Source organism: Achroia grisella, unplaced genomic scaffold, assembly GCF_030625045.1.
Source record: "Achroia grisella isolate CSIRO2021 unplaced genomic scaffold, CSIRO_AGI_Agris_v1 utg903, whole genome shotgun sequence".
Lineage (NCBI taxonomy): Eukaryota > Metazoa > Arthropoda > Insecta > Lepidoptera > Pyralidae > Achroia > Achroia grisella.
The window spans coordinates 2086854-2104572 of NW_026713061.1; the positions used below are offsets into that span (position 1 = coordinate 2086854).

The 17719-nt window shown below is 34.7% G+C and overlaps 3 protein-coding genes across 4 annotated transcripts in view; 2 read left to right on the forward strand and 1 right to left on the reverse strand.

Annotated features, from left to right (window-relative positions):
• The first annotated feature begins 252 nt into the window (after window positions 1–252).
• Window positions 253–4958, forward strand: LOC131853592 (WW domain-containing oxidoreductase-like). The gene is made up of 6 exons (XM_059204532.1): window positions 253–405; window positions 1255–1390; window positions 1870–2123; window positions 2759–2938; window positions 3731–3998; window positions 4584–4958. The coding sequence occupies exons 2-6, from the start codon at window positions 1289–1291 to the stop codon at window positions 4854–4856; spliced, it is 1077 nt and encodes a 358-aa protein (XP_059060515.1). The 5' UTR covers window positions 253–405; window positions 1255–1288; the 3' UTR covers window positions 4857–4958.
• A 79-nt stretch (window positions 4959–5037) lies between these two features.
• LOC131853640 (E3 ubiquitin-protein ligase MIB1) overlaps window positions 5038–17719 on the reverse strand; it is a 176795-nt gene continuing 164113 nt past the window's right edge. Inside the window, exons 12-17 of the mRNA XM_059204614.1 lie at window positions 15237–15495; window positions 14481–14667; window positions 13107–13399; window positions 11969–12284; window positions 6439–6608; window positions 5038–6150 (exon numbers count right to left, since the gene is read on the reverse strand). Coding sequence (XP_059060597.1) covers window positions 6010–6150; window positions 6439–6608; window positions 11969–12284; window positions 13107–13399; window positions 14481–14667; window positions 15237–15495 — 1366 coding nt within the window. The 3' untranslated portion in view covers window positions 5038–6009. The remainder of the gene's footprint in view (window positions 6151–6438; window positions 6609–11968; window positions 12285–13106; window positions 13400–14480; window positions 14668–15236; window positions 15496–17719) is intronic.
• Window positions 7857–11245, forward strand: LOC131853641 (piggyBac transposable element-derived protein 4-like). 2 transcript variants are annotated; one of them, XR_009357998.1, is made up of 3 exons: window positions 7857–9913; window positions 10893–10959; window positions 11176–11197. XR_009357998.1 is itself a non-coding variant. In XM_059204615.1 (2 exons), the coding sequence occupies exons 1-2, from the start codon at window positions 8074–8076 to the stop codon at window positions 10898–10900; spliced, it is 1848 nt and encodes a 615-aa protein (XP_059060598.1). In that variant the 5' UTR covers window positions 7857–8073; the 3' UTR covers window positions 10901–11245. The 2 variants fall into 2 exon arrangements, 1 of the variants encoding a protein (XP_059060598.1); XM_059204615.1 differs by having other exon boundaries at window positions 10893–11245.

The following is a 17719-nucleotide window of genomic DNA, read 5'->3' on the forward strand; positions in this document are numbered from 1 at the left end:
TGCCTTACGATAAAATGGGGACTATTTATGAAAACGAATTCTAAATTGAATTCAGGTTACCGCTGAAGAAAGAAAATTTCACTGTCAGAACCTTTAGAACAAAAAATCATTGAATGTAGATAAGAACAATAACTGTTGTTATTAGGTATAGAGTATTCGTCGGCTTACTGGCAATCGTCGGCCAGTATATATGTCGTTAATATTAATGATATATGAGGTCTATTAATAAAATAGTATAGTGACGTCAACCGTTTATTTTTTATATAAATGTCATTTTAATTATGTTTTTTGCCAAGTTAATACGTGATTATTGATCTGAAAGGAATTTTATACTCACAAATTTAAACTGATTTACCCGTAGAGTGTGTCATTAATTACATCTAAGTTATCTGTATCTATACTACAGTAGGTATAACTTGTATACAGAGTTTGTATTGTTTTAACCAACTACTTCTACATTACGGGAAGCTTGCTTCAATACTTATTATGAGAACATCGCATTCGATCGGTTAAACCGTTATTTTGTTATTAGTGTAGAGACTGTGACAAACGCAGAGACTAAATTTTAAAGTGGTATATTGCAGAATTCAAAAACTATGTTTTTGAATTGTGCAATATACCTATGTACAATGTGAAAAAAATTTTTTTTTTGTTTAGTACTAGCTCTGTATCTGCTACTTCAGTATTTTTATTATAGCTATCTGTGAGTGAAAGTTCAGTCAAATTGGTCAGGGATTAGGAAGAACGTAAAACAGATTTATTTAATGAAAAGCTGTTATTTTAAAATTACAAATAGACTTCAATTTTATTTATTTGATCATGTAATAAGTATTAGTACTTACTTTTAAATAAAATCCAATTTAATAGTGCACCATCACTGCTTCTTGTTCCTTTCAGTCCTTTATTTACAAGCCAAAGCGTTCCACTTCCCTCCACTTCAATTCATCCTCCCCCCTCTCCCCCTAAAAACCCCTCTAACTCCCCTTCTTTCCCCATCGTCACAAAATCTCCGAAATCTTATGGTAGACCCCTGAATCAGACATCACTACAGCTAAACTTACGACATCCTTACTCTACTCAATAAAAAAAAACCTACGACACATTTTTGGATGTCGCAAAGCAAGTGAATAAAAAAAAAGGTTTCGGTGGTAGTTTTTAGTTGAGATTGAACGGGCACTATCACAGAAAACAATATTTTCATTATGAAGAAAAATAAAATAGATAAGCAGTTAATAATATTATTTTTATTTTTAGAATTACAAGTGGCATAAAAAATATTAATAAAAACATGGGCACTTACCTGAAACACATACACGTACTTGAAAGTTGTTGGAAAATTGTAAAAGATAATATAACTTTTGTAAGGATTCATGGATCTACAGTACAAGAGGTTACGATTTTAGTTAAAATTGAATTATTATTTTTAACTTGTAATGTGATTTAGTTATTTTAATTAATAAAATATAATCAAAAATGCTGTCACAAATAATTTGTGTCCTTTTAGTATTTGATTATTAAAATCTTGTAGTTGTAATAACTTCAAGCAGAACTATAATATAAACTCTTACCTATTTAGACCGGTTCAGAGATATCAGTAGTCTCGTTTGTTTAGAACATCTTGGCTAATACAATAATTAAATATAGGAAACAGGTTTTGGTATGGTTACTAGATAAATGATAGACTATTTTTTTGTAAAAACATAAGTACGTCAAGCACATAAATAGAAAGATACCCAGGTCAATATAAATATGTATATATATTCATATTTGTATCGTGCGGGACTGAATTTGCGAGTGATAGAAGTAAGGCGGTGTTCTAAAGCGCTAGACCACTAAATGTGTAATATTAATTATTATTTATTTATTCAGATAGCGCATGATGTAGATCTGACCAATAAGACATGTCTTATCACTGGAGCAAACAGTGGTATAGGGTTGGAGATGACCAAATGTCTAAATTGTAATGGTTGTAACGTGCTAATGGCGTGTCGAAACAGTTATGCAGCAAGCAGTGTCATGAAGTATCTCGTAGAGAAGAATGGCCTGCTGCGATTTTACGAAATCAACCTGGCTTCACTTAAGTCAGTTAAGAATTGCAGTGTTGAAATACTGGAAAATGAAAAGTGAGACAATTTAATATTGTTTACGAATATCTTGTATGTATTGTACCTACATTGTACATCAGTGTACTTATGAGTATATCCGTGTACTCGTGAGGGAATATTACGCATATATTTATATACTGCATCTAAAAAAATCTCACATGCCCGTCTAAGCCAGAGGCTGTTTAGATCTATGGGTAGGTTATGTAGCATTTGTAACTAATGTATATTTACTATGTGCAATGAAACACTTAAACTATCAAATGTATTACATTGTAGTTCTACTTCAATTTTACACTTTATAAATGTCTTTATTATTATTTACTAGCTGTAACCCGGTTTTACCTGCATAAAATTATAGCCTGTGTTTTATTTTGATGTAGGTATACTATATTACCTACTGTAAAGTTAAATGAAAATCCGTTAATATTTTTTGCGTGAAAGTGTAACAACCATTCATATAGATGAATATGGATAGCCATATTCATACCTCACAAACTTTCGTGTTTATAATATTAATAAATTAAGTTTATGAAAATAGGTACCTATCTAAGATGGTGATATTGATATACAAATAAATTAAATAATTACTGGTTTTTCTACAATAAATTAAGTACGTAAGTAACCTAAATAAATTAAGTATCTTTTTCAACCAGGAAAATTGATATCGTACTTTTAAATGCTGGAGTATTCGGTTTGCCGTGGACTCTAACAGAAGACGGACTAGAAACAACATTTCAAGTCAACTACCTCAGTCAGATCTACTTGTTAATGAATATTGAAAAACTGCTTACGTCTGATGCAAGGGTAGTGTTTGTGACATCGGAATCACATCGGTCAGTAAATATAATATTATTGGTACTGAAAACTATAGATACGTAGGTTACATAAGATATAATGCCTTAGTCCTCATGAATAGCAAGTATAGCAATGAATAGCAGCGTACGTGCTGTAGTGTTGGTATTTTGTGAAGTTCGTAATGTATAGGTACATATATCTATGTATACTTATATGTCTATACGTGAAGGTTACTACTTTCCATGGTTCGGTTTGTCAGTAATTTCAAATAAAAAAAGAAAGGTAAACCTTCATATTTTATATTCAGAAAAAAGATGTTTTATCTATGTAATAATTATTATTTAAATTACGCAACGGATTTTATTTTTAATTTCATCCAATGCCAGGAATAATCTGATATTTTTTTATATCCTGATATTGCCTCGACAGCCAATGGTTTTTTTATTTATGTTATTTTACATTTGATCTTTTTTAAATATATCGGTTGCGCTATCGCTGTACACTCGCTAGTATTAGGAGTGAAACGTAATTTATTAATTTTGTTATACTTTTACTGATATGACTGCGGCCAACGGCATGCAGCGCAATTATATTTAGTATAAAAGGCGGCCAGCGGTTTAGCATACCGCTCTAATTCGGTTGTGAGTACGGTTCTCGTGCAAACATTTGTATTTATGAGTGTGATTATGCATATATATATATTTATATGTACATAAAAAACAAAGTGTACTTATCGGTTGTGTATCGCTCAAAATAGCGCTGGTTTGGGACTGAATAACGCTGTGTAAATTGTCCTGGGATATTAATAGTATGATATTGTACAATTTTAGTAATGTAAATTGGACTGTACATAATTCGTTGGCGCCGACTGAAGATCTCATTTCACTTCCGAAAAACCAGTATACTTCTGTAAAAGCGTACAACATATCTAAGCTATGTGGTATTCTGGCAATGCATTATTTGGGCTATCGATGGTTGAACACTGGCAAAGCAGTGTTCTGTGCACATCCTGGCTCTTTTGTTAGGACTAGACTATGTCGCAACTGGTGGACCTATGAAGCGCTTTATATGTTAATGAAGCCCTTTTCCAAATCTGTTGTAAGTATGGATAACACAAACAATGCTATACACAGGGTAAATTTTACTATATTTTATTTACACAGGCGACACTACTATAGGATTGATTACAGATACTGAATATTTATTGCTTTTGTTTTTAATTTATAATACATAAAACTAATTAAGAAATTACAAACTATTACTTAGAGCAATATTTTGGTAGGGGGTCTCCAGATACGTCACTTATTTTCTGATAAACGAAATATGTATGATTGAGTAATATTGTACTACGATTGTAAGCTTATCAGCTAGAATGTCTACTCAGGTATTAGGTAGTGGAGGTGCAAAAACCAGGGCTATGTTAATTTATTTTCTGATTGCTGATATTTATATATTTCATTAACCAGACAATAGTTTTAAAAAGTAACAAACTGCCAGACCGATCTAAAGGTCCAAATTGTTTTTTAAATACAGAATATACCTAGAGAACACCCTGTTTTTCGGCAGTGTTTGAAAAAATATAATGGCTACTTTGCTGAGATTGTTTGTTGTAATAATAATAATTTAGATTTAAATTAAATACTATATGTGGTTTCGAAATAAATAACATATATTTTTGTTCAGAGTCAAGCTGCTAGCACCCCAATTTATTGTGCTACTTCACCAGAACTGAAAGGTTTGTCCGCACTATATTACAAAGACTGTGAACGGTGCGAAGAAAGTGATCTAGCGAAAGATCTCCACCTTTCCTTCAGAATGCATGATCTAACACAGGATATGTTACGAGAACGAGTCAAGTCAATAGATGATTCGTTTAATATGCAACGCAAATCTGCCAACTTTGCAAGAGAATTAAAGGAAGTTGATAATAATGTTATTTCAAACTACACAGGTTAATTGTACCTACTCAATAGATAACTTATATTAGAATGATGTCTCTTTAATCTTGTCAATGTTCTTGATATCTATATTGATTTCTGGAATAAAATGAAACTATTTCACAACATGAAAAACTTAATTTTATTAATCAATAATAATTATTAATCATAAGTAAAATATAATTAAAAATTACAGTTCAATAATTGAATATTTTAAACATACAAATTATTACATATTTAATTATTTGTTTGTGTACTTTACTGCGGAAATATCTAATAATAAATACAACGATCGGACATAAATGCAAAAAAGTTGTTGGCTAATGATATCTACAATGTAGATATGGGTATTAAAAAATAAATAGAAAAGTACATATGTTACGTATATGTTTATCGTACATAATTACTTAATGGTAGGCAAGTTTATAAGTGTGTAATATATATAGTGGTGTTAATAGAACCATCACGGTAAATATATTCACACACACATTCATATTAAAAATTCATGTGATTAGGGTATTATAGGACACAGATATGAAAACTGCGTTATTTGGAACGTTTGTTAAGTGGAATTGACCAGTGCCATTTTATGAATAGGCATTGTCATTTCGCAATGTCATTCATATAATTTCATCATCACTTCAGTTCACACATAAGTTGGTCGTACTTGACCATGTTTCGGAGGATTTCTCTATAAATAGATGATACAAATTAAAAATTATATTTTCTTAAATGTAAATTTATTATAAACATAAATGCAATTTAATTATAATGGTATCACGATCGACAGGCGTTATTCTGATATAAATAAGAATATGTTAAACATGTTTATTGTATTCATACAACTATGACTTTGATTATACAAGATTTGACATTTGTTAATTACTAATACATGATGGTAAAATGTCAGCAATGGCCAACTAAGTAAATTAATATATGTATTTATAGGTTAAAGTTTAAAATTATATATTAATCAGTTCCAATTTTGTCATTGATGACTACTTAATGTGTTCAGATGCAGATGGAGGTTTTAGGATACATTTTAAAAATATAAACACTAATAATGTAACTATGTACATATGGGCCTTATACACGAGGTTCTTTTATACTGATAGCAGACTACGCGAGAAGAGATTTAATTACTTGCTGACATTCGGAGTTGACAACCTCTTCTAGTAGAGCAATATCCTCTTTTCCACTTGTTTGCGACAGATGGGGCACACGGTGATACGATCACCGCACATTTGGCACATGCCGTGGCCGCACAGGAAAATCATGTTTTTCAGACGATCCAAACAGATCGGGCACATAGTCTGGAAAAATGTGATTGGGTAATCAGAAATGTCTTTTTATTCTAAATTTGTATATAAATTTATAGTTATGTTATTGTATAATTTTGTTTATACTTCACTTCTGGACCATCGTTCATATAAATCCTAGTACTTTTCTTGTATTTTTTATTTACTATCTAAAAATATTATTTTCATTAAATGTGTATTAAAAAAAACTATCAAAACTTAAACAAGAATAGATATAAAAACAATTCACATACATATAAAAATAAAGCTACAACAAATTGTGTAGTGAGGTGTGCGCGGTACCTGTTCCTTGATATCTTGGAGCTGTTGCTGCAGTTTCTGCACGTCTGCGGGCTGCGTGGGCGCGGGCCCGGGCCGGGAGCCGTTGTTCATGAGGTGCGCGGCGGCCTGCGTTGGAGCTGGCTGCCCCTTGTTTACCTGCACCTGAGCCAGGTTGCTACCCTCTTTTTCCACTAAAAAAAAATTGACAATTTTTTCAAATTGACAGAAAACAGAAACAAACTGGGACAAAAAGACCTATTTATTCCTATCACCAAGATATTTTATGCAAATACTTGCAAATTGTAAAACAAAGATGTGTTTCGATTGATAGATCAAATTGTGGTATACAGCGTGAGGAGGCATATCAATAATGGCAATTGTTAAAGGGTGGTTATGGTTTATTATATATATTGTATATGCCACGAATATGAGCTACCAAGTGTTGTGTATGTTGCCTACTAGTATCATACCGGGAAAACTGATTGATTGTAAGATAGAAGTGATACTTATTCTTCAAGTGTTATTTAGTTATTTCGGTATTTCAGCGTAATTTAAGTTCTTTCTGTACAAATATGTACATATAGCACACACTTTAAAAAAAAAATAGTTTGTAGTAGGAATAAAGAATGTACACTAATATAATCCTTGTTATAAAACGAAATTTCTAAATAGAGATTCGTCTATCAATTCAAATTATACCTTAACACGCTCACTGCATTATGAGGTCGAACAAACCACATGCGTGGTTTCTCGCAGGTGCGGGAGTCAAAATCGCGTTCCTTCACTCTATGCGGGGGGTGACCACGTTAACATTTTTATGAGTATAACAGTGACAAATATATAAAATAGCTTCTCTTACAAAGCTAAGTCTAAAAGCGAATTTAAAGTAAACTGAGGTTGAAAAGGCCTCAACCGCACTGAGTATTAATTAGTTTCATACAGTGCGGAGTGAGATCTAATCTATCTCAAAAATTGTAGGCCTCACAGCCGCACGGAGTGAGGCGCGGGCGTCGAGGCGCCCGCGCCGCCTAGCTTAGTGCTGAGATAAGTATCGATACGGAAGTACGCTACCGCGACCGGCCGGCGCGCTCGCATTTTTACGATTTATTAGTGTCCTAAACTAGCTAGTTTTGTATTATGGATCTACCAAGCCGTAAACGTTGCAAAAAGAAGCTCGTGTTAAGTGATTCCGATTCGTCAAGTGGAGCGGATGAAAGGAAACAGTTAATATATAGAAAAGTGCTACAAAGAATTAGTCCAACCAGAAATTCTACTGTGAATAAGGTAAACATTTTGAAAAATGTTCAAATTTGCCCGCCCTCTACTGCAAAGTCAGAAAATGAGATCGACAGTGATTCTGAAAATTTTTGTCCATCTTCTAAAAAATACAGGAAATTACAACAAAACAACGAATTTTTCATTAGTCCAAGTACTAGTAAACAATATAGTGTCCTCAAAAGTATAGAAATACAAAGTTCAGAATTAAACCCAATTTTGCTTACACCTACTCAAAAATTTAAACGTAAGAGTTACTGCAACCAGAGCCGGGCGTCGTCCCCTGATTCTTTGAATATTTTTGGTGAAACAAGCAGGTGTTCTTCTTTGAGTAATATTTCATGTTCTAAACTGTTACCTGTACACTTAACTGAAGAAAATATGCAAGAACTACTAAAAACACCTTCGTCAAATCGTACTAAATCAGAAAAACAGGAGATAAAAAATAAAAAATATGAATTCATACACTCATTTGAAGATAAAAATACAGATGATGATAGCATACTAGATTTTCATACCAAGGATATAAACATAAAAATACATTCTCTAGAACAAAAATTACGGGGAGAAAGTCACTTACAAGAACATCTAGAACAAGAACAGGAAGAAGAACGCCAAGAGCAAGAAGAAGAACGCCAAGAGCAGGAAAAAGATCGACAAAAACAAGAGGAAAAACATCAAGACCAGGATGAAGTACATCTAGCGCAGGGAGAGGAACAAGTTAGACAGAGTTACGATGAACAACAAGAAGAAAACTATACTGAATGTGAAAATAAAATACAAGCTAGACGCAATGTTAATGAAGAATATGAAGACACAGACATTTCGATTGAAAGCTTAGAATCAACCGACGTAGAAGTAAATGAAAATGAAGCAAGTGAAAGTGAACTGGAAAGTGACAATCAAATAGCTGAAACAGAAAGTACCGATAACGACGACAGTTGGATTGACATATCTGATGACGTATGTATTAATTTCGAAGAGAGTGCGTTTGATAGTGCTATTATTCCTCGCTTATGTAATAAAACACCTATAGATATATACAGGTTGTTCCTAACTGATGAAATTATTGATAAAATAGTACGAGACACAAACAATTATGCGACAAAGTATTTTGAAGATAATCAAGATAATGTGAAGGCAAAATCTCGTCTTAAAGCATGGAAACCTACGGATGATGAAGAAATAAGAAAATTTTTTGGAGTCATACTTGTAATGGGTCTAAACACAGTACCTCATATTAACGACTATTGGTCTAAAAAATCAATATATAGGAATGAGTACATTTGCTCAACAATATCCAGGGACAGATTCTTGATTATATTCAGATTTTGGCATTTCTGCGACGAATCAATTGATAATACTGGGGATAAGTTATACAAAATTCGCCAAATACATGACATGTTGAATTTTCGATTTCAACAAGTGCTTCGGCCTGGAAAAATTTTAGTCATTGATGAATCTATGATACCGTGGCGTGGACGACTTAAATTCCGCCAATATATCAAAAATAAGTCACATAAGTATGGAGTAAAATTATATAAATTATGTACTCCTGAGGGATACTCGTATAATACAATTATTTATACAGGCAAGGAAGGTAATCGTCGAGAGCAAGATCATGGAAAAATGACAGTTTTGAGACTCATTAAAGGGTTAGAAAATGAGGGTCGTATTGTTATTGCTGACAATTTTTACTCTTCTATTGGGTTGGCTGAAGAACTTTTAAAACAGAAAACTTTTTATTGTGGTACCCTCAGATCGAATCGTAGAGGATTACCTAAGAAAGTAATATCCACTAAATTAAAAAAAGGTCACACTATGGGAAAAATGAATTTAAAGGGTGTAAAAATTATAAAATGGTGTGATAAGCGCCAAGTTTTAATGATCACAACCTGCAAAGGTCACAATGCTGTTTTGATAAACACAGGCAAGAAAACAAGAGCCACTAACGAACATATTAAAAAGCCTTCATGCGTTCTTATGTATAATGAAAACAAAAAAGGTATTGATTACAGTGACCAAATGTCTTCATATTACACAACTTTAAAACGAGGCCTAAAATGGTATAGAAAAGTTATGGCAGAATTTTTATTTGGTACTTCTCTTGTGAACGCATGGATTATTTATAATATGTCCAATGCTGAAAACAAAATGCCGAAGAAAGATTTTACTGAATCAATAATTGAAGCGCTCACTGGGCGAAGCATTTCTGAAAGAGGTATGTTATTATTTCATACATTGACTCATTTTTATTTATTATTGGTGATAATGATTTGCTTTGACGTTTTCTTACCTCTTCTAAGGGCGGGTACAGACTGCTGCAAAACATGCCATGTAACAGTTTACGCTTGCACCGAACATACAATGTATGTTCGGTGCAAGCGTGAACGCGTAGCGTGCTCGGATCGCGCATTCACTACGAACCTCTAGCGAACGTCTGTTTCCGCAATTCTGCCGCGAACACGGGCCGCCAACGCATGTTCTTTTCTCCATTGGAGTTTCGTTGCATGATGTCTTGATTGCCCATAACGACTGTCCACGCTGCTGCGTCGCGCACACTGCGCGTCCCTTTGTATTCGTCCGAAAAACCGACAAATCATGGATCGCTCCGCATGCGGCTTGTAATACCTACTCGTGGCGTGCGCATCACGTCCAGATTATGAGAAATTGTTGCAGAGTGTGTTACCTTGCATGATACATTGCAGCAATAGGCAAATTCTTGCATTGCATGATACATTCCATGTTACATTGTGCCAATATGTACCCGCCTAAATATTGAAGCTACCATTGTATCAATATATTTTCACAGCACTGATACTAATACGCATACATTGCATGCATATATTTACACTAACAAATTATCTACACAAGAAGACGTTTTGATATCACTCGATATGGTGTTGCTTTAAACTGTAAGGTAATTTCAATTCGGTGTTTTCTCTGCAATAGCGATTTTCCAAAATGCTTAAGTGATTTTCTACAGAGAACGTTGTAATCTCTTTGCTAAAACATTCGCACCCGCTTTAATTCAAAACTTGACCGACATATTTTTATACAACGATTTTGCTTTGTTAACTTCTTTGCACTTTTGTTTTTTCAAATGCATTGTGACAAAAATTGGATGTGGTTTTAAACTTAATATACTTACCCGTATTTTTATTTACTGTTTAGTTAATATTTCCGGTCTATAATTTCAGAGTTATGAAGTACGTCTTCATTTTCGGCGAATTCTCGTTCAATGGCTACAGCTGTTATAATTAATGAGTAAGATTACATACACACATTATCTCTCACACATTGCAACCAACTAACACCTACACAAATGCGCACATACAAACACACAAATGAATTTCATATACCCATAAGCACATACTTACAAATCTACCCACTAACACAAAAGCGTATACACACACGCAAACATTCATACAGAAATGTACACTGACTTGGAATAGGTACAACTAACATAAGTATTTATTTCAGGTTTGCCTGGTGGCAGATGTACCGATCATGCACTACAAAAGGGTGGTAAACGAAAGCGCTGCGTAGGTTGTTATGAAAAATTGAGATTAACTTTAAATAGTTCCGAGGCTGCAAAAAAGACTAAAAAAATTGTTACTTTTTGTGTCCAATGTGACAAATCCTTCTGTTTGCCCTGTTTTAACGAAAAACATTTTGATCAATAAATTGTTTTAATATCGATATATGCGTTTCTTTTTTATTCACAACACTACTCATGACTCTAATAGAACTTTCTTTCCATGCGATGTGAGGCAGAACAGGTGTCAAATTTTTTTTCCTTTATTCTATACCTAAATGTCATGATAACTGTTGGCGAAGCTGGATTCAATTTTAACAACTCTTTAAGTTATTAATGGTAAAGTTTCAAGCAATTTCTGTCACAATTGTGTATAATATTAAAGATGTTTTAAGAAACGATTTTGTGCGGCTCAAAAGGTCCCATACGCACTGCAAGATTCGTCAACTTTGTCTTGAAAAGACCTCATACGCACTAGCTGGAAGTCTACGAAAAATCGATCCGCAGCAAACGTGTTAAGTTAATTATTATCAAACTGAATCTGGTCTTTGTTTTTTTACTAGTTCTTCGCAACTGAATTACTATCTATCGAAACTGGACGGTAAGCATAACAATAAAAAAGTTTAGTTCGACCCCTTAAGGTATTTATGGTAAAGCTCGATTAAATGTCACCAATTATCAGATTTTTGGAATAAGACGTTCAAGTGCTCTCTCAGTGGTAGTAGAGAGCATAATTACGGTCGGGCTTGGAGAGCTGCGCTGTGTGCGCGTGCGGTTGGTGCGTGTGGGCGGGCTGCGCTGGTTGCGCGGTCTGCGCGGGTTGCGCGGGTTGCGCGGGTTGCGCGGGTTGCGCGGGTTGCGCGGGCGGTGGCGGCGGTTGCAGCGGGGTGCGGCACTCGACGCACTTGCGCATGAGCGGCGCGCACGCTGCGCACGCGCACACGTCGCCGCACGGACGGAACACGACCGTCGCCGGCGCCTCCGAGCACACCACGCACTCGCCCACGCGCTGCCGTGACGTCACACACGCGCGGCACACCAGGCACTTCTTTACCTGCCGCGGATTATATTACACGCTATAATATCATTTATTATAGAAATAAAGTTCATTCAAATAAACTTAATATAAATACTTTTGAATAGTTTTACTCTTTGAATCTACCTACCCATTCGGAACACATGATGATAAGCAAGAAACTTACGCGTTGTTTTTGTAAATAAATCTTGTTCACAATTACATTATTAAGAATATTGTGTGAATACAAACTCTCCAATAGTAAAGTTGACTCCAATATAAATAGTTACTTGAATTACAAAATAAATTAGTCACATTCATCAGAATAGACTAGCATCTTTGTTTTACGAGTATAACGGGAGAGCCAAACATCGTTGCGCTCAACCATATTTTAAAGAGCCCAATGACCCTTCCCACCTTGCCATCGCCTGTCTGAATATTTAGAGAACATGACTGACTCATGACAGTCGACCACGTCAAAACCAATAATACTAATATATTATCATAATATGTGGAAGCTGTGCTATATATTATATATATAGCAATGTATCCCGTGAAAACTATTGTGGTTATATCCTGACGATGCTTCGGTGATAATATGGCCCACTGACCGGACTTCATTCCCATTCATTATTCTCCACTCTCATTCACCCCAACAGCGCAAAACATCAGCGTCAGATCCGATGACTTTGATAGACGGTTTAAGTAACAATGAATGTGTATAGGTTACGCAGAAATGTATAATATTATTTCCAGTTACAACTGTATTATTTTGTGCTTAAACAATTTTATATCTAAAAAGAAGGTGCACATTTTGATTAGCATTATAAATATATAATATATTTAAAGTCATATAATTACTCTGGCTGCACAGACGTTGCAGCAACAAATGTGACCACAAGGCCGGAACAGAGTATCTCGTTTGGCGTCGGAACAAACGAGACACTCGTCTGCAGTGGGATCCTGAAACTGTGTACTGTCCCCATTGGAGATCTCCATTGGCGTCACTAGCGAGCTGCTTCCACATGCGGCGTTCATTGAGCTGGGTTCTATCTCTGGTGGAATATTACTTCCAAGCGCTGCTCCCTCTTTGCGACACGTTGATAACGTTTTGCAGAGGTTAGGATCGGGACACAGGTCCAAAGGAGTTTGCCCTGTAAAATGAAAATGTATAGAATATTTATTATATGGCTTACCTAATTTTTAATATGAATATTATCTATGAAAATGATCCATACCGTACCGTGACCAAATAATAAATATAAGACAACATATATTACCAACCATATACTTACCTAATTGTATATAGATCCCTATAGTGATATTTCTATATCACTATAGGGATAAACATTCTTATTTATTCTAAGATCTAAATATGGATATAATAAATGCGAAAGTTCATCTCTTTGCTAGTCTGTAGTGTCTCGCTAGTAGTAGTAAAATATAATTTATAGAATACACTTCGATCAAATGAGTAGAATAATTGTGTTGGCAATAAATAATTGAATGAGTCTGACTTTAATTACATGACTGATTTATGTGCGGTATCTTTAAAAGTTGCTGAGACGAAGTATTTCCTGAAACTGATTTTCATGCCCTATTGTGACGTCATGGAATACGCCAACCAAATCTGCAAATTGTTTCCCCACTGACTTTTTGTTTATTTACTGAAAAGCATTATGTTATTCCCAAGTGATTACAATTTCATTTAAAAACACTAAGTAAAGTGTTTACGTTATTCTGTAATAAAGATTATGTCCTAAAAATACATTAACTTTGCATAATTAGCTGAACCAACGAATACCCACTGGCAGCAAATTAATAAGTACTGGAACTAATACATATGTAGTATGTACTTTCTATGGGCATATAATGGTATTTATGTAATTAAGTGCAACAAAAAGTAGTGCAGTATAATGTAATACAACTTGAACTAAGCTCTGAAATTATGTATATTTTAATATCACATTTTTGTATGTTTGTTTGTAGCCCGAGAAATCACCGCCAAGTACCATTAGTTGATGGTAATTGGTAAACCGTTACATACATGGACAGCACTATGGACATCACGTTATCAACTGAGAACCGTGATACCACTCATGAATTCCCATTCCAGAAGACTAAGATGTCATGCATCTTATCCTGTAATTTCACTGTGTAATCTGCACTGTAGCGTTGAATTTAAAAAGTATCACGAAGAAAACTTTTGGTTAAGATACATGATTATTTGTTTACCTTTTTTATTTTTTATAGTAAGATCGGCCCCGTGTGTGGCCAAAAAGCATGCGATAGAGGCGGACGATTTTTTATCGTGCGTGTGCGCAAGCCCGGTAAGTAAGGCAGCGCCACGAGCATCTTGCAGTTGCCGCAGCTGTTGCAGGGTATGGTGTCGGAGGGCCTCGTGCAGAGGCGTGTCGCCGTCCTGGAATCGAAGCATAGAACATGTTGAGTCCCACTTACTAAGAACATACCCCGGTAAAATCCAATAAAAATAAGTTACGTCTGTGTGAAACCCACGAGTGTAAAACAAAAGCGATTGTTTTACAGTACACAAGCTGAAGGCTCACCTGATGGTAAGGCTATATATAGGTATTTGAACAGCACTATGGCCATCACGTTAGCATAGACACCCGCGTACATATCTATTACATATTAAATTGCGTTCGCTTCCACGAAGCCAGTTGGTAATAACCTCTGATTTTTCATCTGGTCGCTTTAACCATACCCACCCTTTCAGGTCGACATCCACGCGGTAGTATAAAACTATCCTGGTTAATTCTTGGTTCGCCACGATGGCTTAATTGATCTCATTTCATGGTTATTTCAATTATCCTCCACTAGTCATGGTAGTAGTGATGATGATAATGGAATAGCGCAAGGGGGTGACGTCTTGACGATGAAATAAAGAAAAGCTAAATTTTAGATTCACATTTAACGTATCATCTATTTTAATTATCGTTATTGCTTTGTATCTAATATTATTTATTTTACCTTATCACAAATGTTAAGGTCCGCACCATGGGCGACTAATAACCGTACTATCTGTGTGTGCTGTCGTTCGACGGCTAAATGAAGAGCCGTTTGCAGATTGGCATTCTGAAGGTCAGGACGAGCGCCACCACGCACCAGCAGCTCGGCGACCTCCGCGTGATTGTTCAGAGCCGCAAGATGAAGTGCCGTGTATCCGTCATCCTTTGCGTCGTCCACAATCCACGGACGGGGCAATTTACCCAGCATTATCTTCATAGCACTGGAAATAGAGAAATGCGTTTTGACAATGTCATCATTCTGGACGTGACTTAGATAAGTATTGATATTAATATTGGTTGTATATATAATATATACTATATATTGGTTGTGTATACAGTATATATAAATAACCTTTGATTTTTAGTTCAATTTTCACGGCTTTGGCAAACAACCATAGGTAAAATACAATTACAATATACAAAGCATTAATAAAAGAGATATAATCATGAATATAAAAATATGTATTGTGTAAGGATCGAACCTATGACCTATGCTACCAGAAAAAATAGGTAAATCGTAATAAATATATAAAACATAAGTGAGTAGGTCATCTTCATTTTTAGAAATAATACTTTCTTTGTATATCGTCAATAATACTCAGCAAAATAATATAAGCAAACACATAGATCTTGTTCGTCAACAAGTAAGCGGTCATTTTGAATTTAAAATAAAACTTTATAACTGTACATTACGTAGAGCAATGTTTTATGCATTGTCCTCTAGATTTATAAAGTGGATCACGTCACTGTTTAAACTAAATGTTTTTATGCGCTCATATATACCAATACCAAGACATGTGTCTTTTTCATGGGATGGTATTATTATTATTGTGCCTACTTAGTTGCTGGGGGAGCTGCGTAGCGAGTTTAGTTGCGACAATTTTTTTTTGTAATTAATTTAACACCCCCCCGCAAATGTCGCCTTGCGACGTGAAATGTGAGGTCTCCCGTTGTGTTCTATAATTAAGTACATGTCGTGACAAAATCACGGAATGAAACATTTTATGAAATGTTTGTATTTGTTCAAATTATGATATATACCACGAATTACCTACTATATATAAATAACACTAGTTCATATAGTCAAACATTGTGTGATATGATTATATCGGAAAATAAAATAATTTCACCGTTAGTGGCGCCAATAACATGTTTACCTGCATGGTGACATTTCAAAATGGCGACAGTAGGCAATAATAACATGTGATTTAGGCAAACGCCGAAGAACATATCAACTTGGGCATATCATGTAGGGGTAGATGAGAGGTAATGCGAAATTATATGTAATTTTATAATTGAATAAAATAAATCATAGAAAAAAATTCAAGAACAACGAACTAAACTACTTGAATAATTACCTATAGTAACAAAAACAACTGGATAGTTTACCATGCAGTAAATCTCTAAATATATTTATAGTGCTTGCTGTACAAGTATTGGAATCTACAATCCGAAATGCTGAAATCGTCGATGCTATCGAGGTGGATGAACTCTACGTGAAAATAGATTCAGAGATCGAGTTTGCAGCATTTACATGGTTTTGATTTCTATAGACTACAAAATAAAACTATTTAAAACTTCTGATATATAATATAATACAGTGGGAGCAAAAAGTAATACTGTACTTAATAACGTAGTATTAAGTACAGTATTACTAGCAAGGTGAAGTTTATTCAAACTCAGTTAAATATACCAATCGTTGACATAAACGTCAGCATACTCGTCCGGACCTAACTGCTACAGTAATCGAGTAGTTGACAACAATAAATTAGACGGTATACATTTTAATATGCTGTGTTACATTTATACAGTAAAAACGAACGAACTAATTAAATAAGGTCAAACGTCGCGAGCAACTACGGGCGCGGCGGCGGCGTCGGCGACACACGCTCCTCCTACGTACAACAACAGTTGGTAGCGCGCAGCGCACGTCGCCACTCCATATATTCCCCACAAACGTTTACCATCATAAAATACGATGCGTTTAGATTAGGTTTACTTACTATACAATAGCTAGTGCACTTTAGTAGTAGTTTAATATACCTAGCGTGAATCGTATCAATAGTCTATCTTTTTGGATGTTACAGACTCCTGTTTGTATTTTGTTTTTCTGGAAATGGTAAGTATAAATACAATATCTAATTAAAACTATTGTATGATACAGAATTAAAGTACTTACTAACCTTTGTCCTAAATTTGTAATGTCAATGGAAAATTTGAATAATGGCTGATACATTTGTACAGTAGACTTAACTAATAAAAATAAGGAAAAATGGTGGTTAAAGACCGATGCCTTAATTGATATGTCTAGTACGAATAATGTAGTACTACTAGTATAATGAACTATACATGTAGATAAGTCGATTTGTTGCACGCACTAGAGCTATATTATATTTATGTGAATATCCATAAATATAATATGTGCCTAACTATAATAATAAAACC